Source organism: Loa loa (assembly GCF_000183805.2).
Source record: "Loa loa unplaced genomic scaffold supercont3.1, whole genome shotgun sequence".
NCBI classification, from domain to species: domain Eukaryota; kingdom Metazoa; phylum Nematoda; class Chromadorea; order Rhabditida; family Onchocercidae; genus Loa; species Loa loa.
The window spans coordinates 168894-187215 of NW_018108181.1; the positions used below are offsets into that span (position 1 = coordinate 168894).

The 18322-nt window shown below is 34.3% G+C and overlaps 3 protein-coding genes across 3 annotated transcripts; 1 reads left to right on the plus strand and 2 right to left on the minus strand.

Annotated features, from left to right (window-relative positions):
• Positions 1-1372: 1372 nt before the first annotated feature.
• On the minus strand, positions 1373-2618 carry LOAG_06165 (hypothetical protein; the record flags this gene model as incomplete). Its single annotated transcript, XM_003141701.1, has 4 exons — positions 1373-1649; positions 1895-1976; positions 2162-2374; positions 2597-2618. 4 exons carry the CDS (start codon positions 2616-2618, stop codon positions 1373-1375), a joined length of 594 nt encoding a protein of 197 aa, XP_003141749.1.
• A 3052-nt stretch (positions 2619-5670) lies between these two features.
• Positions 5671-13301, minus strand: LOAG_06166 (hypothetical protein). The gene is made up of 22 exons (XM_020447081.1): positions 13167-13301; positions 12525-12644; positions 12065-12243; positions 11713-11928; positions 11477-11615; positions 11092-11295; positions 10780-10909; positions 10486-10679; positions 10344-10403; positions 9752-9876; positions 9294-9481; positions 8993-9087; positions 8748-8898; positions 8141-8358; positions 7893-7994; positions 7581-7751; positions 7195-7326; positions 6933-7091; positions 6555-6677; positions 6348-6397; positions 5961-6102; positions 5671-5857 (listed from the first exon to the last, which is right to left on the minus strand). Exons 1-22 carry the CDS (start codon positions 13257-13259, stop codon positions 5828-5830), a joined length of 3021 nt encoding a protein of 1006 aa, XP_020302651.1. The 5' UTR covers positions 13260-13301; the 3' UTR covers positions 5671-5827.
• A 990-nt stretch (positions 13302-14291) lies between these two features.
• On the plus strand, positions 14292-17477 carry LOAG_06167 (hypothetical protein). Its single transcript, XM_003141703.2, has 12 exons — positions 14292-14314; positions 14410-14532; positions 14682-14771; positions 14915-15019; positions 15373-15513; positions 15597-15729; positions 15964-16020; positions 16129-16182; positions 16267-16378; positions 16479-16651; positions 16830-16972; positions 17102-17477. Exons 1-12 carry the CDS (start codon positions 14306-14308, stop codon positions 17234-17236), a joined length of 1275 nt encoding a protein of 424 aa, XP_003141751.1. The 5' UTR covers positions 14292-14305; the 3' UTR covers positions 17237-17477.
• Positions 17478-18322: the final 845 nt, after the last annotated feature.

The following is an 18322-nucleotide window of genomic DNA, read 5'->3' on the forward strand; positions in this document are numbered from 1 at the left end:
TATTTATTCGCAGAAGATAGTAAATTGTAATAACGCAGAGGATAGTAGTAAAATTTATCGAAGAGAGTAGAGGATATAATGTACGGTGAAGTCGTTGGTTAAGTGTTTGAAAAAGGAGAAAAAAAAAATCCTTCTCAGTTATAGCCTTGAGTATATATACAATTTTAATTAACACAATGAGCATATTTGGGGGTGTGGTCTGTAACAAACATTACATCAGATTTTCCTTTGGATAAAAAAAAACTGTCAAAATCCGATTACAACAAAACACTCTGTTTGCAACATTAAGCATTGCAATTAAGATTGGTTCTCAGACAAGAAAATTTAGCTTACGAGTGTGCTTTGTTCCATAAAAAAGAAAGGATGTGAACTTAGATAAAGATAACAAAGAAAAACGCATGAGACAATGAATTCGAGGAATGTAAAATTGGTTAAATGATTCATGACATTGTTACAATTTGTGTGATTGATTTGTATATTGGTTTATTTAATCATTTTATTTCATTTAGAGCTTCGCGACATTCGAAGTTCGCGGCAACATATACATACATCACATGTACATCAAGAGAAACTGCACTAAAGTTTACGAAAAGCTCAAAAGGCAATCCGTTTTCTGTTAAATCAAATTTTGAGACAAGAAACATTTAATACCAAAGATTGCTTGACGATGTAGGAGAGGACCATTCAGCTTTAAGCAATTTTTTATCTTGGAATTTCATCTTGTTTGGAAGTGAAAAAGCATTTGGATAGAAATACTTGCTTTAAATCTATAACAAATCATAGTAACAAGAGTTCGTTCTGGTGGCATGTTTTTTTATTAACACAAGAAAATAAGGCAGAGATTTTTGACTACTTGAACACAGAAGAAAAAAACTACGACATCTAAAGCTGAGGAGGTTAAACTTCTAGTTAACTCATTCCCCACTGAAAAACAAATGTGAAGGATGGAAAGAATTGAATTTAATGAATTGAAGTGAAAATCGTAAATGGCTCTACGATAAATAAAATCCTTCATTGGCAGCACTATCACTGGAAATCACTGGTAATTGAAATGAAAAACTATGAAGTAGTTCATTATATTCTGAGGAAGGCGAAAAATCGATGGAACAAAATTCAAAAACTAAACTTTTGGCCACTTTAAATTATTTGGAATGAACAAGTCTCTGTATCTTTTTTCTTTTTCATTAGAGTGAGGATAAAGATCCGTTAAACTTAATATGTTTTTGATTACAATTAATGTGGCTTGAAATGGATGTCCTACACGTGTATAAGTTTGTATTTAAATTTTTAGATACAAATCAGATCGTAATTGCTGGGGAATAATTTAAATTCAAAGTTTGATTTGTTTCTAAATGCAGTGCAGAACATTATTTTACACAGTATAGAACATTCGTAAGAACAAACTAACAACAAATGCAGGTAATAAATTCAAGGTAGCTGCCAAATCATGAATTTCAACAGTAACACTTTGTCCTAGACGTTTACCTTCAACAGTGGACACTAAATTAAGAGACTGAGATTCAGAATGATTAGCGTGTACGAACGGATTTTGCACATCAGAATTACAGTATTCAGTAGAGCAAACGCAAATGATATAATCCAAAGGAGCAAGCGTCAAATAAAATCGCTTCGAACGAACTATATGACATCTGAAAATCAGTTACTTCTGATGGCTTTAATCCTGACTGACTCAACTTTTATATTTCTGCTTAAATAAGCACTGAAAAGAATTTTTTCTCAGTTGATTTTGACATCAGCAATCAGTAAATGCTATTCGCACTATCGGTTAAAGAATTTTTCAGTATAAATTAATAAAATGCTCTAGTATTGGAAATTTGTGAAAAACTAAAGAAAATTTGTAGGAACAATAATGTAAACTCTGAAAAGCATTAACCCATTTTTTTGGAACTTTGCATTAATCCTTAATTTAGTGACAAGTATTTGCTCCATACATCCACGGACGACAAAACTTACATCTGAAGAAAAAGCAGGCAAGTATTTAGGTTCGATTTCATTGGTCTTTATTGATTTTCATACAAGTTTTACTGTTTCTTTGAAGCAATATATGTATGTCGTTGTTGTCCTGTGGGATGGTTCAACCGGAATTAATGGGTTTCAGGGAGAGGTGTTGAATATAACTGGAAAATGATCAAACAAATACTTGCGATGTTAAGCGATAACGTCGTGCAGAGTGGGAATTTGGTGCATAGTTGCCCATGAAAGTGATTAGAATTCTTGGCCAGTGATGGATTAGAGCAGGTTGGCGAAGACGCATCTGCAGGCCAATGGAAAGTATCTCTTTGAGCACCAAGTTGGTATCGCAAATTTGGTCCCAACAAATGTGCATATGAAACGCAGTAATAACAAGCGTGAGCTATAAGTATAAATAGTTGAAAGTACTAGCAATTTCCATCGTGTGAGTTTTAAAATTTTATGTTGTCGACAAAACTAATTTAAGTGAATTTTAAACCAATGATTTTGAAAGATATTTTTGAACAATTGGCCAACGGGGACTTTTCCGCATTTAACAATAATCAAATGAAAAAACAATGCGAAAATAAACAAGCTTCCATCATTGATATCATTTGATCTAAACCTATCATTTTACTCGAGAACATTCTCGCAATGAATTGGATCAATTATATCATATCATTCATGAAAGAGAAACCGGTCTTGCAAAGTTCTTTTCATCTAATCCGTAATTAACTGAGATCAGGATAATAAAACATCGTGGAAGCATGAATATATAGAATAAAAAAAAGTTTGTATACCAAAAATCAAGTTAGAGATAAAACAACTGGAAAGCAGCCAGATTAATTGAAAAAGCATTTGGGAACGGTCGTTTAGCCTATCAGTGTCACTTCACATATAAGCTTCGCTTTTTTTAGAACTTTTTTGTGTAGCAACTGTTCCTTAATTGTTCCTGTAAAAAAAGATTGTACAATAAAAAATTGTAGACAGTGATCGTTTCTTTTTCTCTCAAAGCTCTAACATTATTTCATCGGTGCAACGAGAATGCAGTCCTATGAACTCTCCGGTTCAATCTGGTTCTTGAATTGTAAAGCCTGAGTCCCTGTCCTCGTTTCATCTCTGTTTACTGCTAAAATTTTTTGTGTCGGTGAAATGAATTATTCGCCAACGGTTCATCACATTAATACCCAGCTTCACATTTGCCATTCCGATGACTACATTCCGTTTTTTAATTTGAAAAGGGAGAGAATTAGACATACTGTGAGCCGAGAAATAATTCTATCCCAATCTCATTTAGAATATACCAATATAGTTTAGGAAAAGGGTGTGAATACCAGATATGGATAAAACATAGGCCCGGATATGGATAGCTCGTCTTTTTCGGATTTCGTTAACAGTTTTTTTTTTTTATTGCAGTGGCATGACTTATAGTCCCATTGATCACATAACTACCTAACAGTACACTAGAGTTATCCCTACTGACTCCACATCTAAAAATTTAGCAAATCTACCTCAGGTGGTTTGTCATTCAGTCATTGATTAACCTTTGATTTTCATATAAAAAAGTAAAAGAATTTTCTTTTGTTGCAGTAAAAAACTTTTCCTTGGTGGGAGATTTGATTTTCCTTTAAAACATTCGGTCATGACATATGAAATATACATTACATTGGCAGTTTATTAGAAACGTTCGGCGTCATTTTTGGTGGCAAATATCAAAAAATGCGCTTTTTTGGCCAAAAAATGGGAAAATAATGCGATTACTTTCCTATAAAAAAATAAGCCACTAAAAGCAAAAATTTTTTTTCACTTTTCTTCTTTTCGTTAGCTTTCCTCCACGTTTTACTTCCTTATTCCATCATCAAGTACTGTTGAGTTCACGGAAAGAATTTGAGAGGTGTCAAATCCGTTTAGTAAATAATCAAAACTAAATTCACTCATGTCCTTAACAATTATATATCGACATCTCCATAATTAACTTTTTCACCCACCCATTTTATCATCAGTTTATCTTGATGAAAATGCCAGTAACACTGCTCGACAAGAGAATTTTTGTTCTTTGAACATGATATTAATGAACGATGGCAAATTCACATTTCAGAACGCTGTAATGTGATATATTCCATAGAGTAAACTAGAAAAACATCACTGAAATCTGTAGGAAGCGAATATCTACTACATGACACTAATCCATAGGTACTCAGCAGAAATGAAGCCAAAAAGTCTTCCATAACGATAATAAGACTCTGAATGCACAAAAGGGAAGAAAATGGATAAAAAGGTTAAAAGAGAAAATAGTGTGTCTGTAGAGCGGCTTTGATATTTTGATGCATATTATACTACAGTAACAGGTGTCTTGCAAGGCTTGCATAGTAACTATCTTCATATGCTCAATTGTCTGAGGTCAATTATCCAGTTCGCCATAAAATGGGCAAATTTTTTTTCGCCTGACTTGATAATTTTGATGGATTTTCCAAAGCAACCAGTTATAATCAAGAAGGCAAATTATTCATCTGATATGGAGATAACGGAACTGAAATTGTTTAGAAACGAGAAACGTATCGTAAAAATAAAGAGAAAAAAGGAAGGTAAAAATAGGAATGGATGGAATCAGGTTAAATTCTACAAAGAGCTAAAGACAGGGAAGTTAGCAACAAATACTCGACAAAGCAAAGCTGTAAGTATTTACGAACCTTGTTTTTCCAGTCACACGCATTTTAGACATGCTTTTCAGTGGTGCAGATATCCGCAATCATAATTTGCAGATAACACTACTTATCATATCTTTAAAAAAACTATATGTAATACCTTCTAATTTCTTTAACTTTTTTTTTCACGGCATAACATTTTTTGCAGCAATATTTACTTCCTACAGAACAAATAAAGTCGACAAAGAACTGACTGATGCAACGTCAAAATCCACTTAATCAAAGGAAAACCGTTTGTTCTTCGAAACCTTTCTAACTTTAAAAGAAATTCGGTGTATCACAAGAAAGCTGACTGGAAGATCTCTTGCAATGGAACTGCAGTATTTTTTGTCTTAAAAGTTGATATAACAAAACTAGTGCAAACATTTTCAAAGAAAATACATAGCTGAGAATTATCTTTCTCGCCAATTTTTAACTGTAATTGCACAGCATAAATTACAATCCTTGTGTCTGCTAATGACTATTGACGGTATAACATGCACCCTACTAAAATTAATAAAACGTTTTATTCATCACTTACGGCACTTATTGGCACTTACGACTGTTTTAAATTTCATTGTCTATAACTTAATATAATTTTTATATATGCTGACTACGTATCTCATGGAAGACAACAGACAAGCAGGTGAAACAGTAAACCCTATTTTTTTCTGTTAATACGAGGTAGAAAATTTTTGGAGCCTTATATTAGAAATCTTTAAATAAGTTTAAATATAGCGAAAATCAAAATAATTACGCAAAATACAAGAAAAAAACCACATGCATACTAAATGATTCGGGAATTCTACAAAGTCATCGACTTTTTTCCAAAAATTTATCAAATAAAGCAATAGTTGGTGCAAATAAACTTTTAAAAAAAAATGTGCGGAACAAAAAAGAAGTCGCTAAATGATGCTGAAAATATGCAAAGCAGTTTTCAATGGAAAACATGATGAGATATTCATTTTAAAAGCTAATACCATTCAATAAAAACCAGTTCCATGGCTAAAATAATTGGACCTCAACCAATAAATAAATCAGTTGGTTTAAAAATAAAACTGTGATAATCTATTACGTATAACAATTTTGTACTAGAAAGAATTTCCACATAGAGCAACGAAACCGTAGAAAAAATCTAGACCAATCACCACTGGACAACAAATATTTCAGGTTCAGGAAGCTTGAGCCAGGTCGTTCCAGTGCTTAAATTAAAAAATTGTTTAAACAAACAATTCTTCCTCCGCCATGATTCGATACAAAATTTTCATTTCTGAGAAACTTGTAGAAGCATTAGAGAAGCCTTACCCGCTTTTCTTCAGTTTTTAAATGCCGAAACTGTTTGATAGCATATTCTAAGAAGTCTTCGTATCCATCATAATCTTCTTTCAATTTACTTTCTACAGATTTTAACCATAATCCGAATCCTGTTTTCGCGTCATCCATTTCTCTAAACTATTGATTGAATTAATTCAGCTTAACAGAAGCTTAGTTGAAAGACTTCCTCAACTGGAAATAAAAATGAAGAGACTAGTCGCAAAACTTCGAAAAACCAAGTTGTCAAGAAAACCTGATAAAACCTAGAGTTTGTGGCATCTATCCGATTTACAAATTGAATATATATATTTTCTTAAATCCTGAATTACGAAATCTTGGGTCCATGAAATACACTTAAAAATGAAAAACACCGCTTACTTTTCTTCAATGAGTTTCACAGGTAGTGAAGTCTGTCGAACTTTTGATGGCTGAAATACAGAGTTGTAGCAAAGACAATATAGGGAAATTGATTTCATAGTTTACACAGTAAAATTCACTCATTTCAACTATACATGTCAACTTCAGCTTGTGAAAATACGTGCACTTAAATTCAGCAAACATGACATCATTTACATTCTAAGCAACCTCTCTTTTCATTTTCTTCCAATCGCTAGTATTATCACTCGTCTTTCGCGTAGCTGTAGACGCAGAAGCTAATGAATCGAAAAAATTATCTTGACTTGAACCAAATATATTCTGCGATTTGCGCTGTAAACTAAGAGTATAAATAAAAAACTAAGAGTATAAATAAAACTCAGGAACTGAAGGAACAAAATGTAATCGTTGAGTATAAATAGAACTCAAGGACAAAATGTAATCAAGTAAACTACAACTTGCAAAACTTTAGCTCTCAGATTTTATCTGATTCTTCAACTGAAAGATCAGTTTTCTTAATTATTCAACTAAATTGATATAATCCATGATACAAAAGTATCAGTTTCTGGTAACAAAATGATACTGTACTTTGAAGGGGTTAGAAGGTAGCCTTGGTCGAACAGGAAGTAAGAATACTGAGGATGATTTATTACTCAGAGTCGAATCTAAGTCATGCGTATATTCATTTTCCTCTTGTTCTCCTTCCTGCCGCACTGCTTTGACAGCAACTTCGTCCAAGATGCGGTCCTGTGATTAATGAAATTTGCTTAAAGAAACTATACACTTCACAGAATTTGAAAAATGACGACATGTCTCTTATCAATGCACAACCAATAGGTTGACTGTCCACCTTTTTTGATCGTTTTGGTGCCAAAAAATCGTTTTTTTTCTTATCTTCTAACAGAATACTTCTCTTTCGCTGATGTTCATCTTGTGTTACATTCTGCCGTTCAGCAGCATTTATTCTTCCGATTTCAGCAACCTATAAATAAGATTTGTTGTTCCGAAGTAAATCTTTAAAAACACTGAAGAAACACTGACTCTTCCACTAGTAACTTACCGAAAGGAATTCAAGTTACATGACTTCATTTTTACTATTAAAAAAAAATCTGCAAAACAATCGTCCTAATTTTACTTCAGAAAAATCTTTCTAATTTCAATCTTAAAGTATAATTTTTCTTTCTCACAAGATATGTGATATTAATTTAATAGTAAGTAAAAAGTAATTGAAACAACCTTCTCTGCAAGTAAAGGATGTCGAGTTTTAGAAGCAAAATTGCACATGGACTGGACAATTTGTCCAGAATGTGTGTATGTAGCGAATTCTGCTGCACGACACTGACGACCAGCCTTACATGCAAGTGCGAATAATCGAACAACGTCTTTCGCGTATGCCATCGAAATATCCTGTAAAGCTTTACGGAGATGTCGATAGAAGTTTTGTATGAAAGGAAACAAATTTTTCGGGCCTTAATAAATTTTTTTTAAAAAAACATGTTCACAATTCTCAAAAGTAATTCAAAAGAAAAAATAAAGAGAAAGACAAACTAGAAGTTCGGATTTCTTCTCGCCCTCATCGTCGCTGTTTAACGCACACTTCCGAATTTCAGCTAACAAAAGCTTTTCTTCAAGTCTCGATTTTTCTGAATCCTGGGTGCAAAATTTTTAGTGATTAATCACTAATCAGGAAACAAAAGAACTAAAATCTTTTTTTGAAACCCATCGCAAATTTTGTTCACTTTCATCTTACTCTTGACGAAAAATATTGTGAAAATATCGGCAAAAGCAATGTATACCTGATTACACAGTGGAAGTTGCCACTTAACAACTGCTGGAACTAAGCGACTTTCAATTAAAGGATATTCCATTCCTCGACAGTATACATAACGAACTTCACAATGTGGATAATCCATAAAGCTAATCAAAAATATATGGTCTGAATTAGTTTTGAGACTACTAGCAAAATCATAAACAGGAATCCAAAGCCCATTGGAGGAAAGAATCCGACAGCAATCTGAAACCAGAGCTATTCGATGACTGATTATAACAGATGTAATTTGAATCTGATTAGTTACAGAGATATCGTACAGAAGTGGATAAAAATTACTTTCTCAAGCAACTGACATCCATGAGTATCATAAAATCTAAAGCTAAAAGAAATTCAGCAAATCTGTTCAGTTAGATGATTTATTCATTCGCTGCAGACAGACCAGTGGCCCAGTTTTGTAAGCCTAATTTTTCCTATAAGATGACCAAAAAAAAATCCAATTTGGAAATCCAATTCGGCTTTGCGACCCACACTGATAAAAACAGTTTGTACCAAACTAATTATTGTACAAATACAAATACCTTAACTAATTATTGCACAAATATGATAGAGGACATAAAGGCAACAAAACATACACTTGCTATCCATTGTACATAGTGTTCCACGATTTGTGTAACCAATCCAATCCAACTTGGCATTGCGACTCACACTGATAGGAACAGTTTGTACCAAAGACTGATATTTATGCCAGCCTTCAGTTTTCATTTTGTAAATACTTGCCACAAACTAAATTAAAAAAATGGATAGTTTCTACATGCGAAATCAATTTCCGAATTAGTCTTAAATGAAAAAGGTAAAAAAAAAAAACTCGAAAAGATACATTAAACTGTGGTTCAGCGTCTTCATAATAAGGGCCACCACTCAACACCACAGCCGTAAAAATATCGTTGAATGCACACATAGTAAGCAAAGGGCCTAAACTTATAGACAAATATATATCAGAGGAATATTCTCATTACTTTTTTTCCATGAAAAAAATTTTTTCTTTGGAATTTTTTTTGTCATTTTTTATTTTTCATTCTTATTTATCGCATTATTTCTTTATTTTATTTATCTTACCTCATACTCATTCCTCCCAAGAACTATTCAAAAGAGAAAATTCGTTAAACACGACAAGTTACCTGAATAACAAAAAACCATTTTTTGGGTCCCAGCATGCGAAAAGGTTCGAAAATATCGTTGCGATGTGGCCAGAACAAGAAATGCTCTCCCTATGACTATATTTTCAACAGATTCACCCTCTGGTAACATTATGCTCCATTGCCTTGAACCATAATCCCAGGCTTTAATACACTGTACCCTCACTTCACTGCAAAGGCACCTTTGATCATAATTTATATCATTTCAAACATCATTCCCACCATTTGCTATGATTTATAATTTTTGTCATTTTCAGTAAAAAAAAATGTAAAAAATGTAAAAAACAAATGAAAAAAATAAAAAATTTCTTCATTTATTTCTCTTCATTTTCTTTTTCACTTTTTTTTAGTTCATTTTTAGTAAAATTTTTTCATTTTTTAGTTTTTTTTTTTATTTTCAGCATGATTTTGAAAACTAAGAGAACAAAAATAAAGAGGACCTCAAACTCTCCCCTTCGGCTTTTGATGCCAATGCAACAATTTCATCAGTCATATCACCAACGGAGAAATTTGATGTATTGTCGATGATAATCTCGGGATGTACCGAAGCATCGTGCCAATTTATCTGTATTGTTAATTCCTTACTCTCTCAAAAAAAAAGCTTCAAAAAGTTAGCAAACAAAAACCCAAAGCTAACCAATTTTAATAAAAACTGGCTTTCGACCGAATTATTGTCCACTGTCTACTTTAGTATGACGACAATTAAGTTATTAATGACTATTTAATTAACTATAATAATTTCGCAGGCAGTGTGGCAAGCAGTGGTAACGCGGTCCAAAACATTAAGAAACTAGTAAATTCCAGCACTACCCTTGAAGTTGGGGTTTCGAAATTTGATGTTCATGTAATCCAGCCCTCCTTTTATGCAGCTTTTAGTCTTTCATCTAATAGGAAATTTGAAAACAAAAAAGAAAAATACCCGATTGCCAATAGTACTAGTGTTTCAGTTTAGAATTCAAACCACAGATGTAAAATAATGCTTAAAAATAGTAACAAACTTTCTGTTCTAATCGCCTCAAAAATTGAAAATACCTCGATTCTTCCGTCATCTCCGTTGTATGAACTGATTATTGTACCATAACGGTTCCATTTCTGTAAATATTATCTTCCAAAAACAATGCTGAACGAGAAATCCTTACAAATATGTAACAAAAAATTTAGAGAAAAGATTTACCAAATATCTTTGTTTTCGATGCTCAGGAGTAGAGCCAGTCACGAAAGCTTTCGGCATAATCGGTGGTTTATATGAAGTAAAAGATTCTGCGGTTGTGATAATATGAGAATTCTTCTCGCTTTCATCAGCAGCACCACGGCAATGTCCTTCATCAAATCCGTAGTACTTTTTAATTGAACTCAGATCCGCGGATACTGAAAAAACAAGGTGAAACTTTACATAATGATATGGAAGATCTGAAAAAGTGCAAATGAGAAATAAATTGACAAGATTAAATGAATAAATACAACAAACACTGCGAATTTTCGTCATCGTCAAATTTTGCAATAGCTTTGTTTCTTCCGCATTGCAATTCCAAATCAGTAGTGGTATAGTCATTCGAAGTAACCTTTCTCGTGCAATTACTCAAAGAACATATGTGCTCCTACAAGCAAAAATTCTGAAAAAATTTCCCCATCATATAATGCGAGGTGTCAAGCTACATTTCACACTGTACTGAGTAACTGTAAAACAAGTCTGAACTCATATATCGATCAAAATAATTAGCAGATTAAGGGGTAGAACAGAACAGAATAAAACTAAAATCCAGCAAACAAGTGCACTGACCTCAGTATCTGCGAAAAACAACGTATCCTGCAACAAATGATGCCAAAACATAGTACAAATCACTTTTGGTTGTCCATTTATCTCATACTTACTACATGTTAAAAGATCACTGGTTCCAATTTGCCAAACACAAATTGAGCCATTCACGGTTGATGAGGCCAAGTATGTGCCACAGGACGACACACAGCATATGCTGAACATTTCCTTAAAAATTACAGCTGTACCAATTGATTGTTTTATGGTATATCACTAATCTTCTGAAGATATCTTCAATTTCCTCAGTCAGATGAATGATTTACATGACAAACATTTTTTGTCAAATGCTTGTCTTTCAAAGTATTTACAGACTGTAAGTGAAATGGTGACGAAAATGTGAATGAATTACATATGAATTCGATGCAGTAAAGAATTTGGCTGTTTCTTTAAACGAATGTTTGCTGAATTTTTTAACACATCCAAGCGCTGGAACAAACAGACTATCACCGGACAGATCCCAACACAGCTGCAACCTCGAGCTGGATGGCCTATAATAAAATTTTTTGAGCGTATTCAAATTAAAAATTTATTCATAAACAAAAACAAAAATCTACACCGTTCATAAAAGTCAGAAAAGTAGCCTACTCGATGTCAATGATACGCGAGCAAATTCGAACAGTGACTGGTTCGGGAACCTCACCCTTCAGTAATGTTATGTTGAAAACACGTAACATTCCATCAGTTGCTGTAACAGCCAAATATTCATCTTCCGAGTTGAATGAAACACACATGATCTGTCCATCTGCCTCAGCACGAAATACCTCGCCTGTTTCGAGATTTATGACTTTCAAAACGTGATCGCTGCAAAAGAAATAAATATAAAGACTGCATTCAAAAATATGTTGAGCTGCAATAGATTGAATTCAACAATTACTTCGAGAATTTCAGTACAAGAAATTAGATGTAATGCAGTTAAATATATTCAGAATCAACATACATAGAACCAGCAGCCAAAAATTTCCCTGATTTTGATATATCAATGCTAGATAAATCCAGTGAAAAAGTGGTTATTGGTGCAATCATCCGTAAGGAATCTTTCTCAAAACGAGAAACTGTTGATTTTTGGATACCTGTTTGATCATCTGTATTTGTATGCCCGATGTAGACATCATTTCTCTAGAAAATAATTTTCTGATAAACAATGATGACGATAATAACAATGACCAATGATGATAAAGCAACATTGTAAACTCACTGTAAACTTAGAATCGCTACACTGTAAACTCGAGGGTAAACAAACATACAATTCAATAAGCCACATTTCATATTTTATCCCAAGAAGTGATCTCTAAATCCTGAAGTTTTTAAGCCACTTAGAAAGTTTCGAATTTAGTGAATCTAAACTGTTCATCGATGCTTCCTACATACTTCCAAGAAATATTTCGGAAAGTTCTCACATGCCAAGCTATTGCAGAATGCGTTCTTCCTTTGATATTTTTAGGATAGTATTCAGCTTCATCCAACTCATCACCCGTCCAAATCCATACGTCACCATCTGTGCCAACTGACAGGAACGACTAAATTATTTATCTTCGCAACATATTTACATTAACAGTCACTTACTGACGAATTCATTTTTCGAGTAATTTAGTTAAAATATTATGTTAATGATACAATGTAACTGGAAGTATTCAACCTTCAGAAAACCCTTTTTGCTCACTCCTCAAACCTTCAAACTTTTTAGGGTGAACTGTCGCAAAACAATTCCTACTGAAAGCATAACAAAGAGGAAAAGGGAGCAATGAAGTACGCTGCACTGCTTTGATTCAAATGCTACGAAAGTGTGCCGAACATCGCACCTTTGCGAGCTGCTGGCTGTAACTATGCAATGATTCCAAATATGCCAAAAAGTCCACATGTGACAGGGACGATCACCGTTGGATACTCCAACAACCAAAAGGAATACCTTAGCATTATTATCTCAGATTCTATCATATTCAGTCTGAACTTACAAGGAAATTTACATAAAATGACCGAATACCTTTTATAACAAATAAAATTTATCTAAACTAAAAAGAGGTACTAGGGAGAACACGTACCCCAGTACTGTCGGTAGCACTTTTATCGACGCATAATTGTATGAATCCTTTGGAATGTAATAGACGAGGCTCTGCGAATTCACCCGAATACATCAGCAAAGCTATTATGGAGTAATAACTAATAACTGAAATTCGAATCTGATATACAAAAATTCATTCCTTGATCTACACTTGATTTGCACCTACCCAATCACTGGTCCATTTAAACATTTTAATTATTCTCAGCGCCTTATTTGCCCTTCTCATAAAGCGACTAAGTAATAATGAGACCAGACAGAGACTAATGATAGTTTGGGATACAGATTTCGCTCAGAAACAATTTCTTCTTGATTTGGATTTCAGAAGGAAGAGGAAAATATGGTACATGGAAATATGGAATATATCCTATATATCCTATAATCGTGAGTCGTGTAAAACAAATGCAGAAAACAGTGTGGTCATTGTACATGACTGAAAGGAACATCAAGATTCGACACTTATGGCTACACCGACCACAAATAAGAGAGAATATATACAGTTTCCGTATCTTCCTCAGCCATTGTTATCCCTTACAGCAAATGTATATTAGAATTCACACATCAATTATCTTCGTATATCCATCTTTCCTTCAGTGTCTTTTACACTTAGAGAATAAAAACACTTCACAGCCCCATTTACGTCATTCCCGTTAGCTGGTATAGACAAATGTCCACATTCAATCTGTGGGATTTAATATTTCATATCGTATGCGTCAAGGTGGCAGACATTCGTTGCCCATCGCCGACACAGGACATTTGTCGGATTATTTGTTAGGAGAGATTTGGTGGATGGTATAGCGTTACGTCGGGTTAGGGGTGGAATGGAAGTACGTGGGAAGGACGTTTGGTATTGGTAGACGGAGTGCATTGGGCAGATGGCAGGAAGGGTAATTGCTTAGACAATCATTTACCGATTGTGGGTTTGAAGGACATTGGATAGTTTTCTTTCTGGAAGGGAAAATAAGCATGCATGTTGTTTAATTTCTGTACATAGTCATCATCCTCAGGCGAAAGTAATGTGTTGTGCTCTCCACCATCCGTGTATTCCTCTAAAAAAATATCATGCACTATAGTGGGTCATTTCAGGACTTGTGTTCAACTTGTGGATTTCTTCACCCGGAAATGTCTTGTGTAAGTTCAGCGCTATCCATTCTATTTGTGCACTTGTAGGTAAAGCATCAATAATAGTTGTAGTGTGTGAATGTTAATATTACTTTTTTTTTCAGAAAGTTTATGGATCCCCAAAAAGTTTCCGAATGCTAAAAATTCTGATTGCTGCCAAAGTCGGTAATAGGGATGTCATTGTACTGGATCAAAAGCCTCCACAAAATAAATTTCCTCTTGGAGTGGTTGGTATCTCGATATATCACTTGAATTTAGTATTGCCTCAGTAATTTGGTATTACCTTAAGCAGAAATATTGCATCTTTCCTGTTTTTTTTCACGCTTCATGTTTAATTTTCTTTTTATGAAGCAATCAAGTCTCTTTTTTTCTTTAGACTCCAGCAATGGAAGACAAGGATGTCATATTATTCGGTGCTGACGCAATTATGCTTTATTTAGCAGGTGAAACGATGAAACTACCTAATGTAAGGCTAGGAAATAGTTTTTGTTTTCCAATTCGGTGGACCTATTTTCATTTTTAGTATTCATTGTTATTCCTGTTTGTTTATATATTTCTACTTGTTCTGCTTACTGCACTGATAGATGATGTAATGCTAATTTCTTATAGTGCTCCGAAGTACTACAATGGATGCAGTGGTCTGAGGGACAGCTAATACCAAATGTTTTAGGTTACGTATTACCGACTGTTTCAGCTGCTCATGTTGATAATGAGGTATATAACACTGAGATACTTTATTTTAGTTGTGTGCCTTTAGCGTGTGAGTAAAGGAATATAGGTGCGGATGCACTCATTTTTCCTTGATCTCCTGTTCAACAATAAGGTGAAGTTCTGTCAGTAGGAAATCAATTTGATTGTAATATTTCAAAACATAGTGGTACTTAGCGTGGTTCATGTGCTCTGTAACTTTTACTGCTAGAGGCCAATAAACTCCAGCAAAATCGGAAGGGCGCTTATTGTAACAACTAACAGCTAACAGTCGGATATTTAATGAAAGTTTGTCGATCATCTGGTTTTGGAATTGTTCTTACTTGAATAATCTTGCTTTTCGTTATTAACTTTTCCAGATGTTGGAAGCAGCAAAGATCGAATTGCTTACACAGCTCAAGTGTTTGAATGAGATGCTCCTAACAAGGACTTTTCTAGTCGGTGAAAGGATGTCTCTTGCTGATATTTCTGTGGCGATGGATTTACTTCCCGCGTATCAGGTGATCTTATTTGTTTTGTGGCTCAAACTAAAAGTTAACTGTTAACGAAATCCGAAAAGGAATATTCTTATTTCACTTTTCAGTATGTTTTGGATGAGGCAGCACGTGCGTCACTGATTAACGTTAACCGCTGGTTCAAAACCATAATTAACCAAAAACCTGTCAAAGATATTCTTGGAGAAGTGCAGTTCGCCGTAAAAGTTTCCAAATTTGATAGTAAGCGTAAGATATTGCGTCACCAGAGCTGTTTCATTAGTTAATATAATCCGTTGGTCTGTTCACTTGTAGATTACTGAGGAAATTATCTCTTCTTCTTTACTGAGAGAAATTAAATTCTAAGCCATCTATATGTGTTGCTTGCTTCTAGGAAGCTAGGTTTTCTACAAAATAAGGGGTTTCTGGAGCATTTCACTATGCTCTAGATTTTTGCAATAAGAAATTATTTTTCAGGTGCTAAGTTCAAAGAATTATCTGCGAAATTGTCCAAGGAACGTGCTGGTCATAAAGGTTCAGAATTTCACAATAATTCCAATTTCTTCTTGAAGTTTTTCTAAGGTTTTTACATTTGAATTTCTAGTTTTGTTACGCAGTGCCTCGTGATGAAGAATTTTTTAGATGGAAGGAACAAGGAACAGCAAGGGAAACAAAGCAAGGAACAGCAGAAGGAAGGTGAATTTCATTTCTTCAAATGATACATGCATTTTCAAGTATTTTAATACTGGCTGTATGCTTAGATCCTTGCGAAAAATTCAGATAAGAAGACCAAGCGAGTAAAGGACGAGAATGATGATGAACCGGATGCTGCTGATGGAGTCTTAGCTCAAGAACCAAAATCAGTTGATCCTTTCGCTACTATGCCTAAAGGGTAGAAATTTCCATGAAAATACTGACTGGTGTTTACGTTTTCCAAAATGTTCACCAGTTTTCTTTCCAGTTTCATTTTGCTGAAGAACTGTGTTTTTCAGAAGTTTTGTGATGGATTCCTTCAAGAGAGTTTATTCTAACGAAGATACAGCTACAAAAGCAGTGCCTTATTTCTGGGAGAACTTTGATTCGGAAAATTATTCTATTTGGTTCTCGGAATATAAATACCCTGAGGATTTAACTCTGACGTTTATGAGTTGTAACCTCATAAGTGGTAAGTAACTGTAGTACTAATTTTTGTCTGATAAACAGCGAATTGATTTTGAAGATATTATTTTATGCTTACAATTATGGAAGTGAAATACCAAGAAATGAGCTACTGATCATATTTTGTGAATTTTGCAGTTTTATTTCTTGGAGAAAATTACAATCTGTAAATTTCGAGCTTTCAGGGATGTTCCAGAGATTAGAGAAACTGAAGAAAAATGCTTTCGCGTCAGTTTGCTTATTTGGTACGGATAACAATTCAACAATATCTGGAATATGGATTTGGCGAGGACATGAATTGGCTTTCAAGCTCTCGCCGGATTGGCAGGTATGTTGAGTGAATTTCTCAAAAAGACAATTTTGATGGATTGAAATTAACTCGTAGGGAAATAACGAACATTTCATTTATTAGTTCAAAACTTCAAGTTTAAGATGCCATTATATTGTCGTTTTAAAGGTTGATTATGAAAGTTATGATTGGAAGAAGCTCGACCCAGCTGATGAAAAAACGCGGAAAGTTGTTAATGAATATCTGATGTGGGAAGGTGATTTCGATGGAAAGATGTTTAATCAGGGGAAAATATTCAAATGACTTTTTTAATCTGCGTAGTCTCTTGTATTGTTGTTGGCATTGTTAAAGATGTAAAAAAAAATCCACATCATGGTCTTTTTCAATATTTCTCTGAAACTAAACTGGAGAATCAAACTTGTCGTGACTCAGGCTGCCTTCATCTCAACAGCCTTTGAGTTTAGTATATGTTAATACCTTCAATGAGCGGTTTTTTTCCTAACAGCAGAGAATATTTATGTTTTATAAAGATATTGATCCCGAGTGATGGGAGGCCTCTTGCAGAGCGTAGTGACACTTTTTGCGTGGGATTAACGTGCACATGTATCTCGCAGCCAATTAAATTTGTGCATAAGACTGGTCCTTGATAGTAAAAAGACTGTTTACATAGGAAGTAGGGAAAGCAAATTTATTATACTAACGTAGTTAAATGGCTATATTCATGCCCACAATTTGCTAATTGAACAGATAGAAAAGGGTGGATGAATTTGCAAACTTAACGGTTTAAACGCAGAAAAAAGATTGTCTGCCTAACATTAGTAATTGGATTGGCGGAATAAATCTGTCCGCCTCTTATGGAAGCCGTGAGTTGCAGGTCTATTGTTTCTCGGATTATTGGGAATATGGCAGCTGGCTTAAATTCTATTTGCTCGGGATTCAAGAAATTGATGCGAAATTCCAAGATTTGGAAAAGCGAAATAGTGGGAAGGAATATACAGAATTTCAAGGCGTAGCAACGATTTCCATTTCTCTGGATTAGACTGAGGTTTGCCATTATGTATATTTGGGACTGAAATTTCTCGGGGAGATAGAAAATTCATGCAACTAGAGATTTGGTAAAGTGCGCACGAACTCCTACTCTTATCGGGAAAAAGAATGTATAAATTGCTTCCAGACTGTTAAACGAGGGAATTCGTTTCATTTCATTCTGATATTTTAACATGAGGATAACCTGCTGATCTACAGTTCATCGGTGATGTGATGCACTTTCTGACAAACGAAAAGATGAAAAGGCAAAGACGCAGGGAGAGAGAGAGAGGTGGTGAACCTCTTTCTACTCCATAAGATTCTTGAAGTGCGATTTTGAAGCTTTCAGTAGTCGTACTTGTG

What these genes read in the sequence shown, in the direction of transcription:
- LOAG_06166 (XM_020447081.1), bottom strand. Translation starts at nt 13,259, where the DNA reads ATGTATTCGGGTGAATTCGCAGAGCCTCGTCTATTACATTCCAAAGGA. An exon ending in TTTTTGGCTGCTGGTTCTAT is followed by an intron (nt 11,929 to 12,064) that starts GTATGTTGATTC and finishes TTTCTTTTGCAG; the next exon opens with CGATCACGTTTTGAAAGTCA. An exon ending in TACCTTCTAACCCCTTCAAA is followed by an intron (nt 6,678 to 6,932) that starts GTACAGTATCAT and finishes CTTAGTTTACAG; the next exon opens with CGCAAATCGCAGAATATATT.
- LOAG_06167 (XM_003141703.2), top strand. An exon ending in ATTTACTTCCCGCGTATCAG is followed by an intron (nt 15,514 to 15,596) that starts GTGATCTTATTT and finishes TTCACTTTTCAG; the next exon opens with TATGTTTTGGATGAGGCAGC. An exon ending in AGCTCTCGCCGGATTGGCAG is followed by an intron (nt 16,973 to 17,101) that starts GTATGTTGAGTG and finishes GTCGTTTTAAAG; the next exon opens with GTTGATTATGAAAGTTATGA.